Source organism: Gopherus flavomarginatus, chromosome 11 (assembly GCF_025201925.1).
Source record: "Gopherus flavomarginatus isolate rGopFla2 chromosome 11, rGopFla2.mat.asm, whole genome shotgun sequence".
NCBI classification, from domain to species: Eukaryota; Metazoa; Chordata; order Testudines; family Testudinidae; genus Gopherus; species Gopherus flavomarginatus.
The window spans coordinates 18,558,856-18,586,371 of record NC_066627.1 but is presented as its reverse complement, the minus strand read 5'-3'; the positions used below and the strand labels follow the sequence as shown (position 1 = coordinate 18,586,371).

The following is a 27,516-nucleotide window of genomic DNA, read 5'->3' as shown; positions in this document are numbered from 1 at the left end:
CTATCATCCACCAAAGGCACCAACAATCACCTCTCTTGGGTAGAGACACGCCATCTCTCCCTCCACACCAAGAGTTTTCCAGGCTGCACAGCTCCCTGTCTGCATTATGTGTTCCCAATAAGCCATGCTGCCCTTGACGGCTGGCTTTGGTTTCTGCCCAGAGATGGTTAACTTTTAAACTGTCACAGTTGTTACCACATGGCTCTTTTGATGTAAGCTCATTTATTCTTAAGGCAAAAGCATCAAAGAGGTAGCGTTAAAATAACGAAAGAACCTGCACACATACCAATATGCTTACCAGAGACCAATCCAACTACAACCTTGGGCTCTGGACATTGGATAGACCTTCAAATATCCTCTGGATACATGTTCCTAACCCCTGTTGCTTGGGACAAGCCCTCAGTGACTCTGAGAGTCCCTTCTTCATGCTCCTTGGGCTTTTTGACCCTGAGAATACATATTTCATAGAGAAAGGTGCACTTCCCGGGAGAAAGTTTCCAAATAAGAGGTTCAGAGGTGGGTCATTTGTACTCCATTTCTCCCCAATATTTCTTAGGAAAACTATTTGACTAACAGGACATTCTCATCTTGGCTCATTGTTTCAAAGTGTCTTAAGGGGGTGGCACCCACCACTTATGAGCACTCCCTTTTTTGGGGGGGGTCTGAACCTCTTTAAGTCTCTGGCAACCCCATCTGTGCGGATCACACATGCAACAGACCCCTTCTGCCATATGAAGGCAACTGTCATTAATTGCATCAACCCCTGGTAAGAGGCTGTACCCCCAGGACTTCCTTCCTCTTGACATTTCACCCACTCTGGTCTCTTCTGGCCCTAGCTCTCTAGCTAGGTCTCTTAACAGTTCAGATCCCATTCTGGGATTAGATCATTGTCCAGTTATAGGCCACTTCCCAAGTGGCTTATAGGGAGGACCCACACTCACCCACTAGTCCAGGTCCCAACCCAGGGATCCTCAGATTATCAACCATGCACCATCCTGTCTCTTTAATTAAAGTGCTTTCAGTTCCCTGGGCCACTTCCCTGCAGCCCCACCCTTCACTCAAGCTTCACCCATACCTCAGTGTTCTGCTATGTTCAGGCCCAGCAGCCAGCCAGGAGTTCTTCCTCCCTGCGGACGCTGAGCTGTCCACGGTGTTGTAGTCCTTCAGCCTGCTAAGAACTCCAAAGTCCAGCCTCAGGCTCCAACTTGCAACTGAATCTTGCTTACTCTGCAGTTCCTTTTATACTAGCCTGCAACCCTCTGATTGGTTAGCTCCTAGCAGCCTGTCCCCATTGCCTGTAGACTCTCTATGCAGCTTGGAGGACTCCTTTACTACTCTTTTCCTGGGATGGGTGTAGAAGGACCCTGAGGCTTCTGGCTTTGAAAGTGGAATCTGCAGAACTGCAGAACATTCTTCTACATTTCAGCTAAAAGAGTGAATCCTTAACTGGCTGCTGTTCTTATTACTGTTGTTTTACATGCAGAAATCAATGGGAATTAGGCACCTAGATGCTTTGAAAATCTCACTAGATGCATAAATACTTCTAAAAACCTGGACCTTATTGTCATAAGGTTACCCCCCACTCTGAACCTTAGAGTATAGATGTGGGTACCTGCATGTGAACCTCCTAAGCTTAATTACCAGTTTAGATCAATAGTCTGCCACTACTCCCAAGGACTAACTCCCTTCCCTGGGTAGTCTTGAGAGACTCCTTCATTAATTTCCTGGTGAACACCGATCCAACCCCTTGGCTCTTATTACAAGGAGAATTTAACCATCCCCCCTCTTTTCCCCCACCAATTCCTGGTGAGTCCAGATCCAATCCCCTTGAATTTTAAAAGAAGAAAAAATCAATCAGGTTCTTAAAAAGAAGGTTTTTAATTAAAGAAAAGAAAGGTAAAAGAAAAAACCTCCTGGGAGATAGCATACAAGCTGATCTCACAGACAACAGATTTAAAACACAGGATGTTCCCTTGGGCAAAAACCTTAGTACACACAAGAATTCCCAATTTGATTATTCCCCTAATGCCAAGACAAGTTACAAAGAGAAAATAAATATAAACGTATTTTTTCTTTTCTAAAACTTTACTACTCTGATAAGAGACTGGTTCCTTGATCTTTTTTACTTAGGCTGAAACTGAAACTGACCTAAACAAAGGAAACTTCCTTCCTTCCTTTTGAAACATCTTGTTCCCCCATTGATTCCTCTGGTCAGGTGTCAGCTAGGCTAGATGAACTTCTTAACCCTTTACAGGTAAAAGAGGCATTAACCCTTAACTATCGGTTTATGACACTAATCTATGAAGGGGACAGGCATGAGAGATGTGTATAATTAAGAGAAGTATTTTATCTAGGGTTAATCATGGTTAAACCCCCTGAACATGATCTCTCTGTAGAATGCTATGGCCAAAAGAGCTTACATGCTCCTGGGATGTAGAAAGAACTGTTGAGTAGCAGCAGGAAGGTGGCTTTAGCTCAATATATGAAACTTTTCAAACGATGACTGGGATACTGTGTGTAGTCTTGATATCCACACTTCAGAAAGAATATAAAAAAGTTAGAGAGGGTTAAGGGAAAAACTACAAGAAGGATTCAGATTTTGAAGGTCAAAGAGTTCAATGGAGTTGGATCAGTCCCAGGTTCAGGGAGAGTTTTCTTCAGCCTTAGCTAGTCTCCAAACTGTGTGAAGATAGACCAGGGTCTAACAAAAATAGAACTGGAAGAAAAAAAATATGCATTGAAACATCGTTCTTTTTCCCAACAGAATATTGGGTATTTGACTAAATGCAATTCTTTTGGGGAAATTTCTCCACGTTTCTAAGGAGTTTGGGGTTTTTTTTTACTAGGAAACTGAAAACAAAAAATATTCTGTCTGTAAATTGCTGAAAAAATTTTAGAGTCCAGATTTCAACTTTTTGAAAACACCCATTTTTGTTCCAGGTCTAGATAATATATTAGAATTGAAACTGAGGAAATTTTATATAGCCCATATCTCTGGGACAGATTCTGGGCCTCAGCTGAGATTTTTCAAACAAACGTAAAGGAGTTAGGCACCCAAATCCTGTTACATTTCAATGAGACTTGACATCCTTCTCCCTTAATCTCCTTTGGCAAATGCAAATTCCAGTTACTTTGATGTGAGTATGGAGCAACTTGATTGAGGCTGATGTAATATCTCCATACTCATCCTGGCATAAATAACAGAATTTTGATGTGATTAGCAGAATAGATTACAGTGGCAATCAAGCAGGCATCTATTAGATTCTGGAGCCTGAACCCCAATGTACAGCTTTAGGATTAGTTTCAGTGTCCTGCTAGAGGTTGAGAAAGAGGCTTCAAACCATTGAAATGTTTGTGTGCTGTAGCTGGCAGTTGGAGGTGGAGCTACTAGGAAGGTTTGAAAGCTAGAAGCCTCTGGTAATTGGCTGAGCCTTAACCAGTGGGCGGGGCATTCACTCAGGCCAGGGCTTTATAAAGCTGCGCACAAGCGACCAGGGAGCTTAGCGAACAGGAGCTGCTAACAGGGAGTTTTGCAAGGTAGTTTGGAAGGGGAGTAGGAAGGGAGGAGGGGTCCCTTCTCGGTCTCATCTGTGACCCATTGGTCCCCTGAACCCATAACCTGAGCCACATTGAAAACCTTTCTGTTTACAGCAAAGAGGAGCGGACAGAGAGCTGTAGACAGGAATTTGAGAGTTTGACAGAGGGAGGCTTACAATGGTGAGGAGGACCCGCAACACCTGTGCCAGCACTGCTTCTGTCTCCTCCACCTGCGCCTGTAGCCAGACAGAGCACCAAAGCATGGATGCTTTTACCCAGATTCTGGTGTGGGCTTGCAAAGACTGTAATTTGCAATTTCCACTTACTGATATCCAGGCTGGGGGTGGCATCCAATGTGAAAGGTGCCTACTGGTGGAATCTCTCAGGCAGCAGGTGGGAGAGCTACAGGAGGAGGTGGCCAGGCTGAGGAACATCCATGTCCATGAGCAATTCCTGGACAGTATCCATGTGGAGACAGCTGATGGTGCTGTCCCAGTTGACAGGACTACTGACACTCCAGTGGAAGAGGAGATGCCTCAGGGTGTACCTGACACACCAGTGGAGGAGGAGGCTCAGGGTGGACACAGCCAGCTGGTTACTTCTAGCAGCGGGCAGTGCTCCACCGCTGCTGCGAACCCTCCTGTTGTGGTAAAAGATACAGGAGAGAAGAAATCACCCCCAACAGTTAAGGGGGTGAAGCCTCGTACCTCTAAGGCTGGGAGGTCTGCTTCCACCACTGATAAGAAACGGAGGGTAGTGGTGGTTGGAGATTCTCTGCTGAGGGGGACGGAGACACCCATCTGTTGCCCTGACCGTTCATCCCGGGAGGTATGCTGCCTGCCAGGGGCCCGTATCCGAGATGTTACAGAGGCTTTGTCGAGGATTATCCGGCCTTCTGACTACTATCCCATGCTACTCATCCATGTGGGCACAAATGATACTGCGAGGTGTGACGCTGAGCAGATCAAGAGTGACTACAGGGCTCTGGGAGTACGGGTTAAGGAGTTTGGAGCGCAGGTGGTATTCTCTTCGATTCTTCCTGTTGAAGGTAGGGGTCCTGGCAGAGACAGATGCATCGTGGAGGTGAATGCCTGGCTGCGAAGATGGTGTCACCAGGAGGGCTTTGGCTTCCTCGACCACGGGATGCTACTTGAGGAAGGACTGCTATGAACAGATGGCGTTCACCTTTCGAAGAGGGGAAAGGCCTTATTTGCGCACAGACTGGCTAACCTGGTAAGGAGGGCTTTAAACTAGGTTCGACGGGGACAGGTGAGCAAAGCCCACAGGTAAGTGGGGAACAAGACCTGGGAGATGGGTTGGAAACAGGAGGGAGCACGGGCTATAATGGCAGAGAGGAAGGAGGGTCAGGGCAAAGCTGGGAGGCAAAATCAAACCAGTATCTTAGATGCCTTTATACAAATGCAAGAAGTATGGGTAATAAGCAGGAAGAACTGGAAGTGCTAATAAATAAATACAACTATGACATTGTTGGCATTACTGAAACTTGGTGGGATAATACACACGACTGGAATGTTGGTGTGGATGGGTATAGTTTGCTCAGGAAGGATAGACAGGGGAAAAAGGGAGGAGGTGTTGCCTTATATATTAAAAATGTACACACTTGGACTGAGGTGGAGATGGACATAGGAGACGGAAGGGTGGAGAGTCTCTGGGTTAGGCTAAAAGGGGTAAAAAACACAGGTGATGTCGTGCTGGGAGTCTACTACAGGCCACCTAATCAGGCAGAAGAGGTGGATGAGGCTTTTTTCAAACAACTAACAAAATCATCCAAAGCCCAAGATTTGGTGGTGATGGGGGACTTCAACTATCCAGATATATGTTGGGACAATAACACCGCGGGGCACAGACTATCCAATAAGTTCCTGGACTGCATTGCAGACAACTTTTTATTTCAGAAAGTTGAAAAAGCTACTAGGGGGGAAGCTGTTCTAGACTTGATTTTAACAAATAGGGAGGAACTTGTTGAGAATTTGAAAGTAGAAGGAAGCTTGGGTGAAAGTGATCATGAAATCATAGAATTTGCAATTCTAAGGAAGGGTAGAAGGGAGTACAGCAGAATAGAGACAATGGATTTCAGGAAGGCAGATTTTGGTAAGCTCAGAGAGCTGATAGGCAAGGTCCCATGGGAATTAAGACTGAGGGGAAAAACAACTGAGGAAAGTTGGCAGTTTTTCAAAGGGACGCTATTAAGGGCCCAAAAGCAAGTTATTCCGATGGTTAGGAAAGATAGAAAATGTGGCAAAAGACCACCTTGGCTTACCCTTGAGATCTTGCGTGACCTACAAAATAAAAAGGCTTCATATAAAAAATGGAAACTAGGTCAGATCATGAAGGATGAATATAGGCAAATAACACAGGAATGCAGAGGCAAGATTAGAAAAGCAAAGGCACAAAATGAACTCAAACTAGCTATGGGAATAAAGGGAAACAAGAAAACTTTTTATCAATACATTAGAAGCAAGAGGAAGACTAAGGACAGGGTAGGCCCACTGCTCAATGAGGAGGGGGTAACAGTAACGGGAGACTTGGAAATGGCAGAGATGCTTAATGACTTCTTTGTTTCGGTCTTCACTGAGAAGTCTGAAGGAATGTCTAGTATAGTGAATGCTAACGGGAAGAGGGTAGATTTAGAAGAGAAAATAAGGAAAGAGCAAGTAAAAAATCACTTAGAAAAGTTAGATGCCTGCAAGTCACCAGGGCCTGATGAAATGCATCCTAGAATACTCAAGGAGTTAATAGAAGAGGTATCTGAGCCTCTAGCTATTATCTTTGGGAAATCATGGGAGACGGGGGAGATTCCAGAAGACTGGAAGGGGGCAAATATAGTGCCCATCTATAAAAAGGGAAATAAAAACAACCCAGGAAACTACAGACCAGTTAGTTTAACTTCTGTGCCAGGGAAGATAATGGAGCAGGTAATCAAAGAAATCATCTGCAAACACTTGGAAGGTGGTAAGGTGATACGGAATAGCCAGCATGGATTTGTAAAGAACAAATCGTGTCAAACTAATCTGATAACATTCTTTGATAGGATAACGAGCCTTGTGGATAAGGGAGAAGTGGTGGATGTGATATATCTAGACTTCAGTAAGGCATTTGATACAGTCTCGCATGATATTCTTATAGATAAGCTAGGAAAGTACAATTTAGATGGGGCTACTATAAGGTGGGTGCATAACTGGCTGGATAACCGTACTCAGAGAGTAGTTGTTAATGGCTCCCAATCCTGCTGGAAAGGTATAACAAGTGGGGTTCCGCAGGGTTCTGTTTTGGGACCGGTTCTGTTCAATATCTTCATCAACGATTTAGATGTTGGCATAGAAAGTACGCTTATTAAGTTTGCGGACGATACCAAACTGGGAGGGATTGCAACTGCTTTGGAGGACAGGGTCAAAATTCAAAATGATCTGGACAAGTTGGAGAAATGGTCTGAGGTAAACAGGGTGAAGTTCAATAAAGATAAATGCAAAGTGCTCCACTTAGGAAGGAACAATCAGTTTCACACATACAGAATGGGAAGAGACTGTCTAGGAAGGAGTATGGCAGAAAGAGATCTAGGGGTCATAGTGGACCACAAGCTTAATATGAGTCAACAGTGTGATACTGTTGCAAAAAAAGCAAACGTGATTCTGGGATGAATTAACAGGTGTGTTGTAAACAAGACACGAGAAGTCATTCTTCCGCTTTACTCTGTGCTGGTTAGGCCTCAGCTGGAGTATTGTGTCCAGTTCTGGGCACCGCATTTCAAGAAAGATGTGGAGAAATTGGAGAGGGTCCAGAGAAGAGCAACAAGAATGATTAAAGGTCTTGAGAACATGACCTATGAAGGAAGGCTGAAGGAATTGGGTTTGTTTAGTTTGGAAAAGAGAAGACTGAGAGGGGACATGATAGCAGTTTTCAGGTATCTAAAAGAGTGTCATCAGGAGGAGGGAGAGAACTTGTTCACCTTAGCCTCCAATGATAGAACAAGAAGCAATGGGCTTAAACTGCAGCAAGGGAGATTTAGGTTGGACATTAGGAAAAAGTTCCTAACTGTCAGGGTAGTTAAACACTGGAATAGATTGCCTAGGGAAGTTGTGGAATCTCCATCTCTAGAGATATTTAAGAGTAGGTTAGATAAATGTCTATCAGGGATGGTCTAGACAGTATTTGGTCCTGCCATGAGGGCAGGGGACTGGACTCGATGACCTCTTGAGGTCCCTTCCAGTCCTAGAGTCTATGAGTCTATGAGTCTATGAAATGCATTTGCTTTGCCTCATTAGCCAGGGACAGTGGTGCAGACCCATAGTGCTTCTGCAATATTTATAACATTTAAAAACCAGCTGAGGATCTTGGTTTTTTTTCTCCTAGATGCACTACTTGCAACAGTTGATGGGTCGACCTTCCTGAGAGAGGCACAGAAAAGTGATTTGCCCAGGCTTATCCAGCAGCAGGACTAGAGCCCCCATGTTCTGAGCCCCAATCTTGTACCCTTTTCACTGTACCATACCCCCACTCCTGAAGCATCATTATTTTACATTTTTTTATTGTCTGTTTTAAATGTCTCTTAGCTGGAGCCCAAATATCCTGATCCAGAACCTGAGCTCCTTCCCTTCAGGCTAACAGAACACCAGGTTGGGATTGTCAAACTATCTTAAAAATCTAATTGAAAATATTTGGAGCTTACTCCTGTAAGCTGTTTTGGAAATTCCCTTCCAAAAGACCTGTGAAGGATCAAACAGTCGGATTGTGCCAAAGTCAGAAATGCCTGCACAGTGCTTTAATCCCCAAACCAGTCTTCTTTCCAGACAGATATATGGTCTATTTTTTTTTAAATAAAGCATACAATAATAAATGGGAGTTAAGTGCCTGAGTAAAAAGAACAGGAGTAGTTGTGGCACCTTAGAGACTGACAAATGTATTTGAACATAAGCTTTCGTGGGCTACAGCCCACTCCATCGGATGCATAGAACAGAACATATAGTGAGGATATATATATACATACAGAGAACATGAAAAGGTGGGAATTGCCCTACCCACTCTAAGAGGCTAATTAATTAAGATGAGCTATATCATAAACAGATAGTTAAGGGTCAATGCATCTTTTACCTGTAAAGGGTTAAGAAGTTCACCTAGCCTAGCTGATACCTGACCAGAGGAACCAATGGGGGAACAAGATGTTTCAAAAGGAAGGAGGGAAGTTTCCTTTGTTTAGGTCAGTTTCAGTTTCAGCCTAAGTAAAAAAGATCAAGGAACCAGTCTCTTATCAGAGTAGTAAAGTTTTAGAAAATAAAAAATACGTTTATATTTATTTTCTCTTTGTAACTTGTCTTGGCATTAGGGGAATAATCAAATTGGGAATTCTTGTGTGTACTAAGGTTTTTGCCCAAGGGAACATCCTGTGTTTTAAATCTGTTGTCTGTGAGATCAGCTTGTATGCTATCTCCCAGGGGTTTTTTTCTTTTACCTTTCTTTTCTTTAATTAAAAGCCTTCTTTTTAAGAACCTGATTGATTTTTCCTTGTTTTAAAATTCAAGGGGATTGGATCTGGACTCACCAGGAATTGGTGGGGGAAAAGAGGGGGGATGGTTAAATTCTCCTTGTAATAAGAGCCAGGGGTTGGATCGGTGTTCACCAGGCACTTGGTGAGGAAGTCTCTCAAGACTATCCAAAAAAGGGAGTTAGTTTGAGAGTGATGGCAGCGAGCCCAGATCTAAGCTGGTAATTAAGCTTAAAAGTGTCCATGCAGGTCCTCACATCTGTACCCTAAAGTTCAGAGTGGGAGAAGGAACCTTGACAAGCTATTATGAGCAGGATTAAAAAAAAATTGTTTGTGTGGATACCTAACATGGGGAAATAGATTCAGTGTGTGTAATGGCTCAACTATTCCCAGTCTCTATTTAAATCTAAATTGATGGTATCAAGTTTGCTTATTAATTCAAGTTCAGCAGTTTCTCTCTGGAGTCTGTTTTTGAAGCTTTTCTGTTGCAAAATTGCCACCTTCAAGTCTGTCACTGAGTAGTTAGAGATGTTGAAGTGTTCTCCTACTGGTTTTTGAATGTTATGATTCCTGATGTCAGATTTGTGTCAGTTTATTTTTTAGTATAGAGATTCTCCATTTTGGCCAATATACATGGCACAGGTGCATTGCTGGCACATGATGGCATATATTACACTGGTAGATATGCAGGTGAACAAGCCCCTGATGCCGTGGCTGATGTGATTAGGTCCTATGATGGTGTCACTTGAATAGATAAATGGACAGAGCTGCCATGGAGCTTTGTTGCAAGGATAGGTTCCTGGGTTAGTGTTTTTGTTCTGTGTTTGCTGGTGAGTATTTGCTTCAGGTTGGGGGGCTGTCTGTAAGTGAGGACAGGTCTGTCTTCCAAGATCTGTGAGACTGAGGGATCATTTTTCAGGATAGGTTGTAGATCTTTGATGATGCCCTGGAGAGGTTTTTAGTTGGAGGCTGAAGGTGACAGCTAGTGGCTTTCTGTTATTTTCTTTGTTGGGCCTGTACTATAGTAGGTGACTTCTGGGTACTCTTCTGGCTCTGTCAATCTGGTTTTTTTTCACTTCAGCAAGTGGGTGTTGTAGTTTTAAGAATGCTCTTGTAGGTGTTTGTCTCTGTCTGAGGGATTGCAGCAAATGAGGTTGAATCTTAGAGCTTGGCTGTAAATAATGAATAGTGTGATGTGTCCTGGATGGAAGCTGGAAGCATGTAGGTAAATATAGCGATCAGTAGGTTTCCAGTATAGGTGACCACCGCTTATGAGCACAGTAGTGTCAAGGAAATGGACCACTTGTGTGGATTGGTCTAGGCTCAGGTGGATGGAAATTGTTGAAATCGTGGTGGAATTCCTCGAGGGCTTCTTTTCCATAGGTCCAGATGATGACAATGTCATCAATGTAGCACAAGTAGAGCAAGGGGATTAGGGGATGAGAGCTAAGGAACCGTTGTTCTAAGTCAGTCATGAAAATGTTGGCATAATGTGAGGCCAGGAGGGTACCCATAGCAGTGCTGCTGACATGAGGCTATATATTGTCCCCAAATGTGAAATAGTTGTGGGTGAGGACAAAGTCACAAAGTCCAGACACTAGGTGATCTCTAATGTGCCACAAGTACTCCTGTTTTCTTTCTGGATACAAACTAACATGTCTGCTACTCTGAAACATGCCTGGGTAAGTTTGAGAATCTACCTAGACACTTATCTGCATTTTAGAACATTTTGTAGTTTGGCCCTTAGAAATCTGACCACTTTCAAAATGATTGGGCTGAAGGAAGTCATGTCATGGACATGCTTCAGATAGATCCCAGCACTCTTCAATAAAGTATGAAAACATATAGCAATTAATGTGAGTCAGGGACATTTGAAACCCCAGCTAGACACCTATCTGCATATTTAGGAACTTTAATATTCTGGCCCTTATGAATCCAATTATGTTTGAAAGTAGTTGGGCTTAGGAACCTAAGGGTACATTTTCACTGCAACATTAAACCTGCCAGGGCCTCAGAGACAGGGTTCCAGCTTGAGCCTGAAACTTTTAAAGGGAAATTTTATAGCCTTGTATCCTGAGCCTCATGATCCTGAGTCAGCTGACCTATGCCAGCCATGAATCTTTTATCACAATGTAGATGTACCTTAAGTCACTCAGGTGTTTTTTTAAAGATCCTGGCCCTTTTCAAATGCAGAAATCAATAGCGATTTCTTGACACACATTTATCTTTTCACCTAACATTGAAATGACCTTCAGGATGAAGAGATGTTCCATCAGAAATCATTCATCACAATTAATAATTTTATTTCAACATCCAGGAATCCATTTAGGATCTTACAAACCTTCTGATCATTACAATATTACATATGTAACAAATAAAATATATGATGTCCAGTGCAATCTTCACAAATATCAAATTATATTGGAAGTCCTGACAAAACAATGAGAGAAGAAATATTTACACAATCTGAAAGCCCGCCCCCAAGGATTCCAGGACAGAACTATGTAAAGTATAGTCTTTTCCAAATACACTCAGAGTAACAAAGTAGATGAAACATGTAACTGAAAATCTTTAATTCCACTGTGTGGAATGCAGAGCACATGAGAGTTATTATTTCAGTTGAGTCATTAGAAAGTATGAGCTGTAATCAATTATAAATGCTGCCCTCCCAAAACATAGTATATCTTCACATTCCCCACGAAAACTCTTATTGGCATGAACTAGGGACAACCTAGATGCTAATTCCCTTAAAATTCTCCAGCTTGATTCCTTCCCATATCAGTCACTCTTTCAGAGTTCCTGTGAACATAAACATTTACTGATGATGTTTATCAGGGCCTCATTGACCTCTTTGTTTCTCAGGCTGTATGTATGAGGATTGGCCATGGGCCATTACTGTGTAGAAGACAGAAAACACTTTGTTGAGGTCTCTATGTGTGTCAGTGTCTGGTAATACATAGACAATGATTAGGGTCCCACAGTAGACTGCAACCATGATGAGGTACTAGAAGCAGGTGGAAAATGCCTTTCTCCAGCCACTGGTGGAAGGTGTTGTCCAGATGGTGGAGATGATAGCAACATAGAATGCCAAGGTTAATAGAAATAGGGGCAGGATATACATGGACAAGAGTATAAAGGCCACCAGTTTTATCAGGCTGGTGGCACTGCAGGACATTTTAATCACTGCGGTGAAGTCACAAAGGAAATGGTCAATTTCATTGGGGCCATAAACATGTAATTGTAACATTAAACATTTTATAATTGTTGTTGCTAGAAATCCACTCCTCCAGGACACAGGTGCTAACTTGAGGCAAATTCTGCCATTCATGAGACCTGTGTAGTGCAGTAGTTTGCATATTGTTAAATAACAATCAGAGGACATAAGTGCTAGGAGATAACATTAATCTCCCACAAGGAAATAAAGGAAAACAAAAATGACTGATGTTTCCCCACTTACCCTGAATTTACTCACGATACCTTGTGGTTAAGTAAACCATATGTGACAAACTGGGACATATTTGCATTATTTTGTATCAGTAAAGTGCATAGCTATGTATTGTGGATGAGATCAAAAGGGTTTGTTAGAGGAACCAGACAGGAAAGGCAGAGCACACACACTGTGACCATGTCAGTAACCAGCAGGGTTACACAGTTGTTTGCCAAAGCTGAGAAAAGGGAGATTAAAAGAATCTTTCCAAGTAAAGGATTCCCTATGAGACACAGAGAGAGGGTCTGCAGGGTTTCAACTATCCCTCAGACTCAGATGTGGGATCTGGAAGAACCTGAGCTATGGATAGAGGAGTTAGGTGCAGGTAAGACAAAAGAAATTTAGGACTCTGTTGTTTTAACCCATTTTCCTCAATGTTGTGTTCCCTTGGTCAAATACATGCCACTTTGTTTTGAAGAAGCTCTTCCTATGTCCTGCAAAGACAGCACTGCATATCTGTAGATATCTGCTGTGTATACACAGATATCTGCACCTCCAGATGTGACTGTGGATATCCGAGGACCACTTTTGTTGATCACGGATGGAAGCAGATCCAAATTTTATCTCTAAAGCCATCCATATCTGCTGATATCCGCTTTGTAACCATGGTTCGTTTTTGCATATCAGAGGCTGTCATAAACAGATAGTTAAGGGTTAATGTCTCTTTTACCTGTAAAGGGTTAACAAATAGTAAACCAAAAACACCTGACCAGAGGACCAATCAGGAAACAAGATACTTTAAAATCTCGGTAGAGGGAAGCCTTTGTTTGTGTTTTTTGGGTTTTGCTTTGTTCTCTCTGGATTCTGAGAGGGACCAGACATGTAAGCAGATTCCTCCAATCTTTCTGAAAAAATCTCTTCTGTTCTAATTTTAGTAAGTACCAGGAAAAGGTGAGTTTAGTCTTTTGATTGTTTTCTGTATTTGCACATATGTAGTTTGCTGGGAGTATTTTACATTGTATTTTGCTAGGGGGAGGCTTCTCTCTAGTGTCTATAAGCTGAAAGACCCTGTAACTTTTACCATCTAAATTACAGAGACAACTTTTACTTTTTTTCTTTCTTTTTATTAAAAGTTTTGCTTTTAAGACCTGTTTGATTTTTTCCCCTTGTTGAGGCTCAAGGGAATTGAGTCTGTACTTACCAGGGAATTGGTGAGGGACAGGGAGAGAGAAGGGAGGGGGGAAGGGTGGAATCCCTTTGTTTAGATTCACGGAGCTTGAATCTGTCTCTCTCTCCAGGATAGCCCAGGGAGGGAACACCTGGGAGGGGGAGAGAAGGGGGGGAAAAAACCTGATTTCTCTGTGTTGTGATTCAAGGAGTTTGAATCACTGTGATCTCCTAGTGTACCCAGGGCAGGAAAGATCTGGTAGGAAGAAAGGAGAAGGAGGGGAAATGGTTTATTCCCCTTTGTTGTAAGACTCAAGGAATTTGGGTCTTGGGGTCCCCAGGGAAGGTTTTTGGGGGCACCAGAGTGCCCCAAAACACTATATTTTTGGGTGGTGGCAGCTTATCAGATCTAAGCTAGTAATTAAGCTTAGAGGAATTCATGCTTTTACCCCATTTTTGGACTCTAAGGTTCAGACTGGGGAATTATACCATGACAGAGGCAGATACAAATTTTGTATCTGTGCAGGACTCAACCTGCATGTCCACTTTGTTTTGAATAAATGGTTCTTCTGTCCTGCAGACTCATTGTGTCACCAGATGAGGGAAGGAAATCTATAGCAAGGACAAACTCCAACTAGACATGCTGAGGTAACACAACTGTCACCAGAGGGGTGGTAATCTGGACACTCAGAGAATGGTTGGATCTCAGGATCCCGCCCAAGAGAAGGGGAAGCATGGGCTTCTCACTTCCAAGTAGTGTGCTGGGGAAACTGGGAAAGTTCCAAAAAGGAGCAGTCTGCCTAGTGAAAGTGAATGCAAATCCTGCAGAAATGCAGACAGACATGATTTTGAAGATATCAAGGGTGGAGACTCCACCCCATCCTTTGGCTCTTTATTCTAGTGGATAATCACCCCCATGAATAGTCATGTACTTTGTGCCTTATTTCTAAATTGAATACATCTGGCTTCAGCTTCCAGCCACTCCTTCTTGTTTTGTCATTCTCTGCTGGATTCAAAGGCCATCGCTCCGCACCTGGGAGAAAAAGCCACCAACCGCACCATCCCTGGCACCGACAGCCCACTGCGCCCGGACATCGTCGTCACGGACGAGGCTCGAAAAAAGATCATCCTCGTTGACGTGACGGTTCCTTTCGAGAACAGGACCCTGGCCTTCCGTGAGGCCCGAGCCCGAAAGCTTGAAAAATACACCCCCTTGGCGGACACTCTGAGGTCAAAGGGCTACGAGGTCTATACCGACGCCCTGATCGTTGGGGCCCTGGGCGCCTGGGACCCTTGTAATGAACGCGTGCTTCGGGCTTGCGGGGTAGGCCGTCGCTACGCGCAGCTCATGAGACGCCTGATGGTCTCGGACACTATCAGATGGTCCAGAGACATCTACACGGAGCACGTCACCGGTCACCGCCAATACCAGGAGTAAGCGAGCGTGACTCCGTGCACCCGAAGGGGGGAGGAGATCTTCACACACCCCCGTTGGACTCTATCCCCTGAGCCCTGAACCCACCAAACCAAACTCCACTATGTGAGGGTCGCCCTATCCTCATCACCCAGCTCGCTCCTTTATTCCCACGACTATCTGTAACCTGTTTGTATGAGCGATAAGTACCCTCACTGCCTCTCGACTGTATCTTGATCTCACCCAAAGTTCACCCCACATTGGGGACATGACAGACTGTATATGGTATATGCTGCCCAATACCAAAATACTGAACCCCCCCCCGTAGTCTGTATGCTATCCCCGATGAAACAATAACTGATGCTTTAAACTCTCTGTATCGTTTATTTTCAAATATTCACTAATAAACATTAAAATCTGCGATGTTCTCCCCAGGAAGCTATGAATTCACTGTGGTCAATTCACCTCTCAAAAATCTTTCTTTTCAATTGAATAGTTTGAGCTCCTTTGCCCTCACTGGAAAACATTTTCTCCAACACTTTCGTGCACCGCCCCTCTCACACATTTTTGTGGCACTTTTCTACACCCTTTCCAGTTGTTCAACATCCTTTTCTAAATGCACACAAGGACCAGAACTGGATACAATTCAGTCTCACCAATGCCTAATAGAGGTCAGATCACCTCCATACTCCTGTTCATCTCTCCTCTATTTATACACTGTAGGATTGCATTAGTCCTTTGCTCCACAGTATCACACTTGGAGCTTATGTTGTGTTACCTGTCCACTGTGACCCCCAAGCTTTCAGTGATGGTGGTGAGGATCACACAAACGTGTTTCCCCAGAAAGGGATAAAAATGTGATGGCATCATGTTAGTGCCTGGGACTAGGCAGTGACACTGACCAACAGCACTGGCAGGAAGATAACTCTACTGAATGCACAAAGGGAATATCACAAACAAACTCACAGATCCCCCTCACTCTTATTCACGCCAGTGACTATCTAACATACCCGGGGACACTTTCCATCCCCAACCAATAACATAACCCAGATCTTGTATTTGAATTTGTTGGTGTGGAACTGTGGGAGGATTCTGTGCTGGAGAAATCACAGCCACTCTGTGGAGGGTATCAGTTCAATGATATTTGGAGCAGTCATGAGCCATAGCAAGGGAAGAATCCACAATGATACAGCACTGTAAATGCACAAGAAAACTGTGTACTTGAGAGGCAGTTCAGCCTGTTCTGCTTCCCAATTTCACAGGTGTTTCTCGTTAAGATACCTCAGGGAGGGTATTAAATCTTATTTTGTTTATTGAAGCAACATAAACATCAAGGCCATTGCAATCCCCATTCAAACCTCCAGGGAATCTCCTTTTTTGTAATGCCGTGTGCATGTGGGCAAGGAGTCTAAGGCCTGGGCATTTACATATACACCTAGGCACCTATCTGCGTCTTTAGAACCATTCAAAATCTGTCCCTTACAAATTCAGATAATTTTGAAAATCACTGGGTCTTGGGAACTTTAGTCATTTAGGTGTTTTTTCCAAATTCAATTTTGAAATGCAGAATTAATTAGCAATTTCTCCACACATATTTTTTTTTTTTCACTGGACGTTAAAGTGTTCTTTAGGGTAAAGAGATGTCTCACCAGAAATTATTCATGTCAATTATTTGTTCTATTTCAATATCCAGGAATGCATTTAGGATCTTACACACCACTAAACATTTCATGACAACATATATAACAAACAAAAATTATGAAGACCAAATCAATCTACCCAAATCTAAAAGTGTATAGGACACCTGATACCAACGTGAGAGACTAAATACTTTTATTATCTAAATCCACCCGTAGGTATTCAAAAACACGGCAATGTAAAATCTAGATTTTTTCAAACTCAGAGCAAAGATGTAAATAAAACATGAAAGTAAAACCTGGAATTCCACTTGAATGCAGAAAATAGGAGAGTTAAGATTCTAGCTAGGGGAAAGGCAAGCATCAATTCTTACAAAAAGGGAATGCAGACATCTCTCAAATTAGCATGTCCTCATGTACCTCAAGAAAGCTCCCATTGTCATAAGCTAGGGACAGCCTAAATTCTAAATCCCTTTCTAGCTCTCCCTGATTCATTCATTGCCATATCAATCACTGCTTCTCAATTTCTATAAGTTTTATATATTTGCTGATTACTTTTCTCAGAGTCTCCTTAACATCCCTGTTTCTCAGGCTTTAGATGAAGGGATTGGCCAGGGGAGTCAGGACTGTGTAGAAGAGAGAGAACACTTTGTTGAGGTCTCTAAGTGTGTCAGTGTCTGGTAACATATAGACAATGATTAGAGTCCCATAGTAGATTGTCACCACAATGAGGTGAGAAGAGCAAGTGGAAAATGCCTTTCTCCTCCCAATGGTGGATGGGATTCTCAGTATGGTGGAGATGATAAAAACATAGGACATCAGAGTTAATAGAAATGGGGGCAGGGTGCCTAAGAAGGATAATATAAATGTCACAAGTGTGATCAGGCTGGTGTCACTGCAGGAGAGTTTAATCATTGGGGTAAAATCACAAAGGAAATGGTTAATTTTATTGGGGCCACAGAAATGTAACTGTGACATTAAACATATAACTATGGTAACTATGATAAATCCATTCATCCAGCACACAACTGCTAACTGCAGGCAGATTCTGACCTTCATAAGACCTGTGTAGTGTAGTGGTTTGCATTTTGCTAAGTACCGATCGTAGGACATAAGTGCTAAGAGATAACATTCAACTCTCACAAAAAGACTAAGGAAATAAAATTGAGTGATACAGAAAGTAACAGAAATGTTTTTGTCCCCAGTCAGGAAACCAACCAGCATCCTGGGCAGAATGGTCGAACTGAGGCTGGTCTCCAAACAGGACAAGTTCTCCAGAAAGAAGTACATGGGGGTGTGAAGGTGACGATCAGTCACAACCAGTGCGATGATGAGGATGTTCCCAGCCATGGTCACAATGTAGATCACTAGGAACAGCAGGAAGAGAAGGTGCTGTAGTTCAGCCTGATTCCCAAATCCCAGGCGGATGAATTCTGTGATATATGTTTCATTTTTCCCTTCTCCTTTCTCCATGACATCATGTAGTTTGCCTCTTCCTCTCTTTTCCGTGAGATTATCTAGTGACAGATAAAAAGTCATGAACATTGAAAAAGTTTACTGTGCAATCAAACACAGTAAATTCCCATACATTTGATTCTAGAAAAGTTCAACGTGCATAAAAAGAGTGTGATTTATTACATTTCACAGATCCAGACACTGCTTCCCACCCCCCCCAGACTTTGCACAAGGTTTTAGAATAGAGATTTCCCACTTGCCAGCTACATTGGTTATTTATCACTCTTCTACCCCAAACTTCTTTCTTTCATATGTGCATAGATGGAAAGGTCACTGGGAGAGTGTATTTTAGGCCTTAACATTTCCTTGAATTCATTCCTTTTTTAACTAAAGCATATAATTTAGAAATGCAGCCAGAAGAGAATACTGTAATCGTGTAGGCTGTGGTTCTTTATATGATGAACCATGGCACTTCTCCAGTTACCTTGGCACTGAGTTAAGTATATGTAACAAGCTTGAAATATCTGCTTTATTTTGTATCAATGCTTTGCATAGTTCCATGTGTTAATTTTAGGGATGGACTGCTTGCTATGTGGTTAAGATTAAAATGGGTTCTTGGGGGAACAGGAATGGAAAGGCAAAAGATAAGGAGTTTCTGAGCAAACATTTATATACAATAATCGAGTTATTTGCCAGCAAAGTTGCACAGTTGTTTTACTAAGGCTGGGAAGAGGAAAAGCAAAAGAAACTGGCTAAGCAAAGGATTCAGTGTACAGCACAGAGAGAGTGTGCAGGGATGAAAACTATCCCTCAGACTCAGAAATGGGATCTGGAATAGCCTGAACTATGGACAGAGGAATTTAGTTTATGTAGGAAAAGAGGCATCTAGGAGTCTTTGTTGTTTGAACTCATTTTCTTCAATGCTGTGTTCCCTTTAGCAAATAAATCCTGCTTTGTTCTGAAGACGCTGATCCTGTGTTTGTCCAAACTCATTCAATCACATGCTCAGGGAGGAAAATCTATAGCAGGGCAAGTCTAGAGTTAGACCTGCTGCGGTAACACAACTGGAATTAAAAAGGTGGCAAACTGGGGTTCGGAAGAATGGTTGGGCCTCAGGATCTCACCCATGAAAAGTGAAAGCACAGGCTTGTCACTTGAAAGGGGTGGGCTCAGGGTAGTGGACAAAGGTTCAAGAACGGAAAGCCATACCCATGGAGCATGAGAGCAAATACTCCAGAATGGCTACCAGTCTTAATTTTGAAGACATCAGGAGGTTTATAATCCACAACTTCCCTCAGCACTTTGTTCCAATGGTTAGCCCCCTTCCCCATTCATAATGTGTGCCTTATTCCTCAAATGTTTTTTTTTCTGGTTCTTGTTTTGATATTTTCTGCTGGATTAAAGAGCCCTTCAGCCCTAGTATTTTCTTCCCATGAAAGTGCTCATCATCTGTAAGCAAGTTCCCCTCAATCTTCTTTCTGATAAGTAATGATGTTTCAGTTCCTTCACTCTCATTGTAAGGCATTTTCTCCATCCCTGCCCTCATATTATTATGACTTTTGCCTGCACCATCTTCAGTCTTTTAATGTCCTTTTCAAAATGTAGACACAGAAAAAGACTGGATACTGTTTGGTCTCAAATGCCTAATAGGGGTTACATCACCTTCCTACTGCTACTCACCACTTCTCAGTTTATACAGCACAGGATCCCATTAACCTTTTCTGTCCCAGCAGCACACGGGGAGCTCATGTTGAGTTCCTTGCCCACTCTGACCCTAAACCTGCTGTGATGGTGGTGAGGGTCACACTCACGAGCTTCCCCAGAGAAAGATGTGAATGTGATGGCATTATGCTAGTGTCTGAGACTGACCAACAGCACAGATGGGAAGAAGAACTCCCTGAGCAGATTGCACTGATCCCTCTCACTCTTATCCCGTAAGTGACTCTCCAACAGACTCTGGGACACATTCCACCCCCAGCTGCATCTTATAACACAGTTCATGTGTGTGAGTGTGTTGGCAGGGAACTGTAGGCAAATTCTGTTCTGTGTTACTCACAGCCACTCTCTGTAGTGTGTGGGTTCAGCAATATTAGACGTACAAAGGGGAGAATAAGGAATAATACAGAGCGGTAAATGCACAAGCATATTGCTTATCAGAAAGACACTTCAAGCTGCTCTGATTGTGCAGCCTTTTCTCCCTAAAATCCTCAGGATTTCACCCAGGAATTATCAGATTTACCTTTAATCCCCAGCATGAAATGGGACATCTCCATCAGTGGTGATTGTGTCTGGAGATCAGGACGTGGATTTCACCATTGCTCTGTGCCCTTCAGTGTCTCATGCACTCTCACTCTCCGCAGAGACACCGTCATTTTGCTGCAGCTGCTCCTGCTTTCCTGCTGGATGCACTCTGCTGTATATATTACACAGAACCTTAGTGATGGCTGCTCTGGATTCATACATGGTTTATAGGAGACAGGAGCCTCATCCTGCCTCTGGCTGCTGTTTGGACCTCCCATGAGGCTGCTGATAATGATTCTTTTAAACTTGCCATTATGGAAGAACTGAATCCTGTGTTGCTTGTTAAGACAGTGTAAACATCAAGTCCACTGAATTCCCCATTGACACCTCCAGGGTATCTCCTTTTTTTTGTCTTGCCCTGTGTGTGTGAATGTGCCAAGAGACACCTTGAATACTGGGACCTGTTCTGTCTGGCCTATCTCATTAAGGATAAAATGGAACTAAAAAAGGTTCAGAGAAGGGCCATAGAGATGATAAAGGGTATTGATTTTCTTCCATTGAAGGAAAAACTAAAGATTGAGGTTGTTCATTCTATCTTGCCTTCGGGTCTAATCCTGTAGGTGTTCTCAGAGCACAGCTGCCTACACACAAAGTTGAGGAGGAAGCAGCTGACCTGCCTTTTAGTAACTGTTAGGCCATCGGTGAGGGTAATCATGCCGGCTGTGGAAGATCCTGATTCAATTCCCCCCCTCTGACTGATAAAGAGAGGCTCCCCATGTGTCAGTGGAGTATTTTAGCCACTGGACTAGATGATACCCTGAAGTGGGGTGCACTTTGTCTAGCCAGGTCTCCTACTGAAGTTCTTCCACTTTAATTAAATATTGAATGGCCCAGGGGGGAGAGATAATTCAGTGGTTCCAGCGTTGGCTTGTGTCATAAATAGATGGTTAAAGGTTAATGTCTCTTTTACCTGTAAAGGGTTAAGAAGCTCAGTGAACCTGGCTGACACCTGACCAGAGGCCCAATGAGGGGAAAAGATACTTTCAAATCTTGGTGGAGGGAAGTCTTTGTTTGTGCTGTTTGTTTCATTTGCTGTTCGCTCTTGGGGCTAAGAGGGACCAGACGTGCACCGAGGTTTCCTCCAATCTTTCTGAATCAGTCTCTCATGTTTCAGAAGAGTAAGTACTAGCTAGAAAAGGCGGATTAGTTTTATGTTTGTTTTCTTAACTTGTAAATGTGTATTTTGCTGGAAGAATTTTTACCTCTGTTTGCTGTAACTTTGAATCTCGGCTAAGGGGTGGGGGAGTCCCTCTAGGCTATATGAATCTGAATACCCTGTGAAGCATTTTACATCTTGATTTTACAGAGATAATTTTTACTTTTTTCTTTCTTTTATTAAAAGCTTTCTTTTTTAAGAACCTGAGTAATTTTTTTCCTTGTTTTAAAACTCAAGGGGATTGAGTATGAACTCACCATGGATTGGTGGGGGGGGGAAAGGAAGGGAATGGTTAATTCCTCTTTGTTTTAAAATCCAAGGAGTTTGGTTCTATATAGCTTCAAAGGCAACCCAGAGAGGGGAAAGTCTGGGGGGGAGGGGAAAGGAGGGGGAATGGTTTATTTCTCCTTGTTTTAAGACCCAAGGGGTTTGGGTCTTGGGTTCCCCCGGGAAGGTTTTTGGGGAACAGGAAGTGGGCCAAACACTATATTTTGGCTGGTGGCAGCATTATCAGATCTAAGCTAGGAATTAAGCTTAGAAGGGTCTATGCAAGTCCCCACTTTTTGGACGCTAAAGTTCAAAGTGGGGAAAAAACCTTGACAGCTTGCTAAACCCCAGGTTGTAAGTTCAATCCTTAAGGGGGCCATTTAGTGATCTGGTGAAAAGAAGAATCTGTAAGGGACAGTATTTAGTCCTGCTGTGAATGCAGGGGACTGGACTCCATGACCTTTCAAGGTCCCTTCCAGCTCTTTCAGATAGGTATATCTCTATACAAAGAAGTGAGAACCACTCTAGGTCTTCTGCTTGGGGTGCTCTCCTGAGAAGTGGCAGGTCCCTGTTCAAATCCTTTCTGGCAGCTCCTTTATCTGGATTCGAGAGGTCTACTGCGAGACCTCTCTGGGCTGATGGTCTTCTACCAGGACCTTCTCTGGATCTGGAAACTGTTCTCAGCAACCAGGTCCGTGGCAGCCACTGAGGGGGCAGATCTCTTTGCAGAGCCCCTGCTACACAATCCCCAGTTCTGTGTGCAGGTGGTGGAGTACCCTGTTGTGTGCCAGAGATTGGTTCTGGCAGGAGTCAGAGACCTCCTGGATTACAATTGGGGAGACTGGCTGGATCCCCTGAGGTGCACTCAGCATATGGGGCTCTCCAGGCCTTGTACTCCCTGGTATGTACTTCAGGAGGTGAGGGCTGCTTTGCCGCTCACTGCTCGGGGTCGACCTCAACCAAATTCTGCATGAGGGCATGCCCTGACCGCCCTCCGGACCTTTTCATGGGACCCCTACCCTGTGGACTCAACCGGCCCCACACCCACCCCTTCTCTGTGAGCTGGCTGCATGGCTTGCAGCTAGTCCGGGTCCAGACCATGCCACAGAAGCATCTTTACATGCTCACGCTCCACGCCCTTCACTTTCTCACCCTCACGTCCCACCGTGAGTCAAAGTGGCAGGACCTCCTGCCACCTCTAGAGGGTGAGGAGCCACAGTGGGCACACCTATACTCCACCCTGGTCCCAAGGCCCACCAGGGATATCAGCTGGTGGCTTCTTCAGGGGGGCGTGAACACATGCATGTATTTGGCGCAGTTTGCCCCTGTACCGAACACCTGCCCCTTTTGTGGCATGAGAGAGACTCTGACACACATTTACTTGCAGTGTGTCAGCTTGCAGCCCCTGTACCGACTCCTCAATGGGGGTAGAGATATATCACCTCCATGGCTCTATCTGGTAGGTGGGGTCAGAGCATTTCTACCACCAAATAATTGAGTATGAAGCACCTGATCTCGCTTTCTATAACTTTTAGCCCATTGGTGAGGGAAAAAACCCAAGATATGGGAGATCCTAATTCAATTCTGCCCTCTGACTGATTTGGAGAAGGTATATGACTAGAGATTCCCCATTTGTCAGCTGAATGCCTTCGCCACTGAACTAGAGGATATCCTGAAATGGGGGCTCTGTCTCTCTCTCTCTCCTATTGAAGTTCTTTCAATTTAATTAAATAATCAGCAAAAGAAGCTGAGAAGCACTTTGTAGCTCAAGGGTTGGAGCACCAACCTGAGAAGTGGCAGATCCCTGTTCAAATCCTTTCTCTTAGCTTATCGTGAAGGAAAATTGAACCTGGGTTTATCACATTACTGATGAGTACCCGAACCCCAGGACTAAAGGTCACAAGCCCTACTTATGCTCATGCCCTGCCCCAGCTATTTTTTTCTGGGATGAGACAGGTGTTGAACTCATTCTCACCTCAAATTACTGAGGTGCCCAAACTGCTTGACTCCAGGAGATGGTATCCTGTCTGTGGATCGTAATGAGGGATTGGCACATCCCTGCAGCCAGATTTAGGCACCAAACTCCCTGAGTGGGGTGAGACTTAGGCCACGCTTTTATCTTTGCTGTCTCTCCTTGGCTAGCATAGGCTGCCTGCTGCCTAGCTGGATTATTAGGAGCCTGTCTCTCCTCATTTATTATACATGGAGCCTGGATGCTGCAGTGCCCATGTCCTTTTCATAGGTCCGTGACACTGACATGCATTTTCCTCTTTTCAGTCATAGTTCTTACCACTTATTCTGCATATTTATTCCAGCATTTTCAAAGTAATTTCCAGAGGCACATAACTACTAATATTCCCACTTTGCAAAGGGGAAACTGAGTCCCAGGAAGGGGAAGAGACTTCTCCAAGGGCACACAAGAGATCAGAGCTGGGACTACAACACAAGTCTCCTCATCTCAGCACATGGAGCATATTCATTGTTCGATGAGGGAGGTTATTTTTTGTTATTAGGTGATATGAATAGAAAAAACAGCAACACATTTTAGATATGAACAGTGTCACAGTTCAGGGCAACTGCATCTATATCCCCCCCTTTATTGCCAGCCAAAGGTGCTCACCTTCTAGGAATCATCTGTCTTGGGCAGAGACACACAGCTCTCTTTCTCCTGACCAGGGCTTTTGCAGGCTACATAGCTCTGAGTTCCCCAGTAAGCCACACTGCCCTTGCAGCCCACATTAGCTTTCTCCTCAGAGATGAGAAACAGTGTAACTGACACAGTTGTTACCACACAACCCTTCGGATCAAAGCTCATTTATTCTTAAGGTAAAAGCATCGCAGGGAAAAGCTTAACACAATGGAAGATCCTATACAGATGCTAAAACAATTTCCAGAGACCACCCTAACTCCAAACTTGGGCTCTCACTGTTGAACAGCTCTTCAAATCTCACACTGGGGTTCTCCTCTGCTTACAAGCACCTGTTGTTCAGAACAAGTCCCTCCCCCCATGACTCTGAGAATCCCTTCTTCATGTTGTTGGGCCTTTGGATCTTGGGAATACATAATCTGTAGTCAAAGATCCCCTCCCCAGGAACAAGCTTCCAAAGATCTGGTTGAGAGGTGGGTCATTTCCATTTGCCTCCTCCCCAGCATTTCTTAGGAAAACTATTCAACTAACAGTTCATTCTCATTTGATCCCATTGTTTCAAATTGTCCTTTGAACCTCAAACAATTTCCCAAGGTTACTGCAGTCATGTGTCCTAGATAAGTTTCATACAGATTATATTAATACCAACACATTTGCATTTTAAAACAATGAGCTCCTAAGACACTTCCTCTTAATTCATTGTAACTTAATTCCATAAGGGCCATTAAGCATATGCAGGAAATCACCATAGCTATCACAGGCACCACAATGCCTGACTTCATCTGCTTTAAGGGTTGTGTTAGGGTTGAGGTTTGAGAGGGTTGCCCAGGAGCCTGCCATAGACAGTAGGTCTCATGTCCCGGCACAGGAGCTAAGGGGACTTTTACAGAATAAATTAGGGTGCCTAGTGATAGCTCACCTATATAAATAGGCACCGTCTGAGTAACAGGAGGAGCTCAATCTGGAATTTTGGTGCCTATATTTGGGCTTTAGGCAACTAAATTCCTTTGTGGATCTGGGACATGGAGACCTGAAGATGCATAGAGGCAGAAATGGGACTTTCAAAAGCCCCTAGGCAGGATATGTGCCTAACGCTCACTGAGGTCAACTTCCAGCTTCCCAAGTGAGATCTTCAGATCTGCACAACAGAGCTCTATCTTTAAGGTAAAGGAGTGACTAGTTTTCTCAATTTCTGTGCGCAATTAATTTTCTTAGGGCACATTGGACCTCTTTGTTTCTCAGGCTGTAGATGAGAGGATTGACCATGGGAGTCAAGACTGTGTAGAAGAGAGAGAACACTTTGTTGAGTTCTCTCAGTGTCTCAGTGTCTGGTAACATATACACAATCATCAGGGTCCCATAGAAAATTGTAACCACAATAAGGTGAGAGGAACAGGTGGAAAATGCCTTTCTTCTTCGGGTGGTGGATGGGATTCTCAGGATGGTGGAGATGATAAAAGCATAGGATGTCAGGGTTAATAGAAATGGGGGCAGGGTGTCTACAGAAGATAATATAAAGGTCACGAGTGTGATCAGGCTGGTGTCACTGCAGGAGAGTTTAATCACTGGGGTGAAATCACAAAGGAAATGGTCAATTTCATTAGGGCCACAGAAATGTAATTGTGACATTAAACATGTTACTATAGTCGTTGCCATAAATCCACCCATCCATGACACAGCTGCTAACTGCAGGCAGATTCTACCACTCATAAGAACCGTATAGTGTAGTGGTTTGCATATTGCTAAATACCTGTCATAGGACATCATGGATAAGAGATAGCATTCACTTGCTGCAAGCACACCAAAGAAATAAAATTGAGTGATGCAGCCACTAACAGAAATGGTTCTGTCCTCGGTCAGGAGACTGACCAGCATCCTGGGCAGGATGGTGGAGCTATAGCAGGTCTCCAAGCAGGACAAGTTCCCCAGGAAGAAGTACATGGGTGTGTGTAGGTGCCGATCAACCACCACTAGAACCATAATGAGGATGTTCCCACCTATAGTCACAATGTAGATCACTAGAAACAGAAGGAAAAGAAGAATTTGCAGTTCAGAGAGATTTCCAAATCCTAGGAGGTTGAATTCTGTAACATATGTTTGATTATTCCTTTCTTCATAAGCTGAATATATATTCTGTCTTCCCCAATTTTCCATGAAATGTATCTATTAACAAGTAGCAAGTGTTGAAAGAGATTGCAGTATAATTGAAATCAGATTTTTATCTAGTTGATTGTAGAATACTACAAACTGTTTAAAGAGAGAATGATTTATAAATGTTCAAAAGCCAAGACATTGGTTTAATCACATACTATACACAGTGTTTTGGAATGGAGATTCCCCACTTGCAAGCTCCAAATGGCAGCTACACTGTTAATTTTTCACTCTTCTGACATAGCTCTTTTTCATAGATGCATTGATGTGAAAGTCACCCAGGACAGTATGTCGTAAGACATAGCATTTCCTTCAATTCATTTCTCTTTGACCTAGGGCATATTTGTCTGAAGTACATCCAGAAGGGAATCCTGTAATCACCTATTCTGAGCCCCTAGATAAAATGAGCCATAGCTCTTCTCCAATAACTCTTGCATTGAGTTGAGCATTTGTTTGAGTTAAGCATATGTAACAAAACTGGAAATACTGTCATTATTATATAACAATTCTGTGCATATCTCTATTTGATAATTTATGATGGATTGCTTGCTATGGGGTAAGATTAAAAGGGGTTGTAAGAGGAACATAACATTAAAGGCAAAAAAAAAGAAAAAAGAGAAAGAAAAAAAAAGTGACCAAGATAAGGAGCAGTGCAGCAAACTTTCATTCACAATTAACCAGGTCATGCGACACCAACTTTGCCAGTTCTTTGACTCAGTTGGGAAAAGACACATCCAAAGACACTGGCCAAGTGAAGGATTCACTGTGAGGCACAGGGCCGGTCTACACTAGAAGCATTACAGCAATGAAGCTGCACTGCTGCAGCTCACTGCTGCAGTGTGTTGGAGGAAGATACT

General features: G+C 43.4%; 1 protein-coding gene and 1 pseudogene across 1 annotated transcript; both read right to left on the bottom strand.

Moving 5' to 3' along the window:
- Positions 1-17,192: 17,192 nt before the first annotated feature.
- On the bottom strand, positions 17,193-18,155 carry LOC127030929 (olfactory receptor 2AP1-like; annotated as a pseudogene).
- Positions 18,156-25,693: 7,538 nt separating this feature from the next.
- LOC127030928 (olfactory receptor 1030-like) lies at positions 25,694-26,662 on the bottom strand. Its single transcript, XM_050917620.1, has 2 exons — positions 26,362-26,662; positions 25,694-26,076 (listed from the first exon to the last, which is right to left on the bottom strand). Exons 1-2 carry the CDS (start codon positions 26,660-26,662, stop codon positions 25,694-25,696), a joined length of 684 nt encoding a protein of 227 aa, XP_050773577.1.
- Positions 26,663-27,516: the final 854 nt, after the last annotated feature.

What these genes read in the sequence shown, in the direction of transcription:
- LOC127030928 (XM_050917620.1), bottom strand. Translation starts at nt 26,662, where the DNA reads ATGGAAAATTGGGGAAGACAGAATATATATTCAGCTTATGAAGAAAGG. An exon ending in GCTGGTCAGTCTCCTGACCG is followed by an intron (nt 26,077 to 26,361) that starts AGGACAGAACCA and finishes GTGATTTCACCC; the next exon opens with CAGTGATTAAACTCTCCTGC.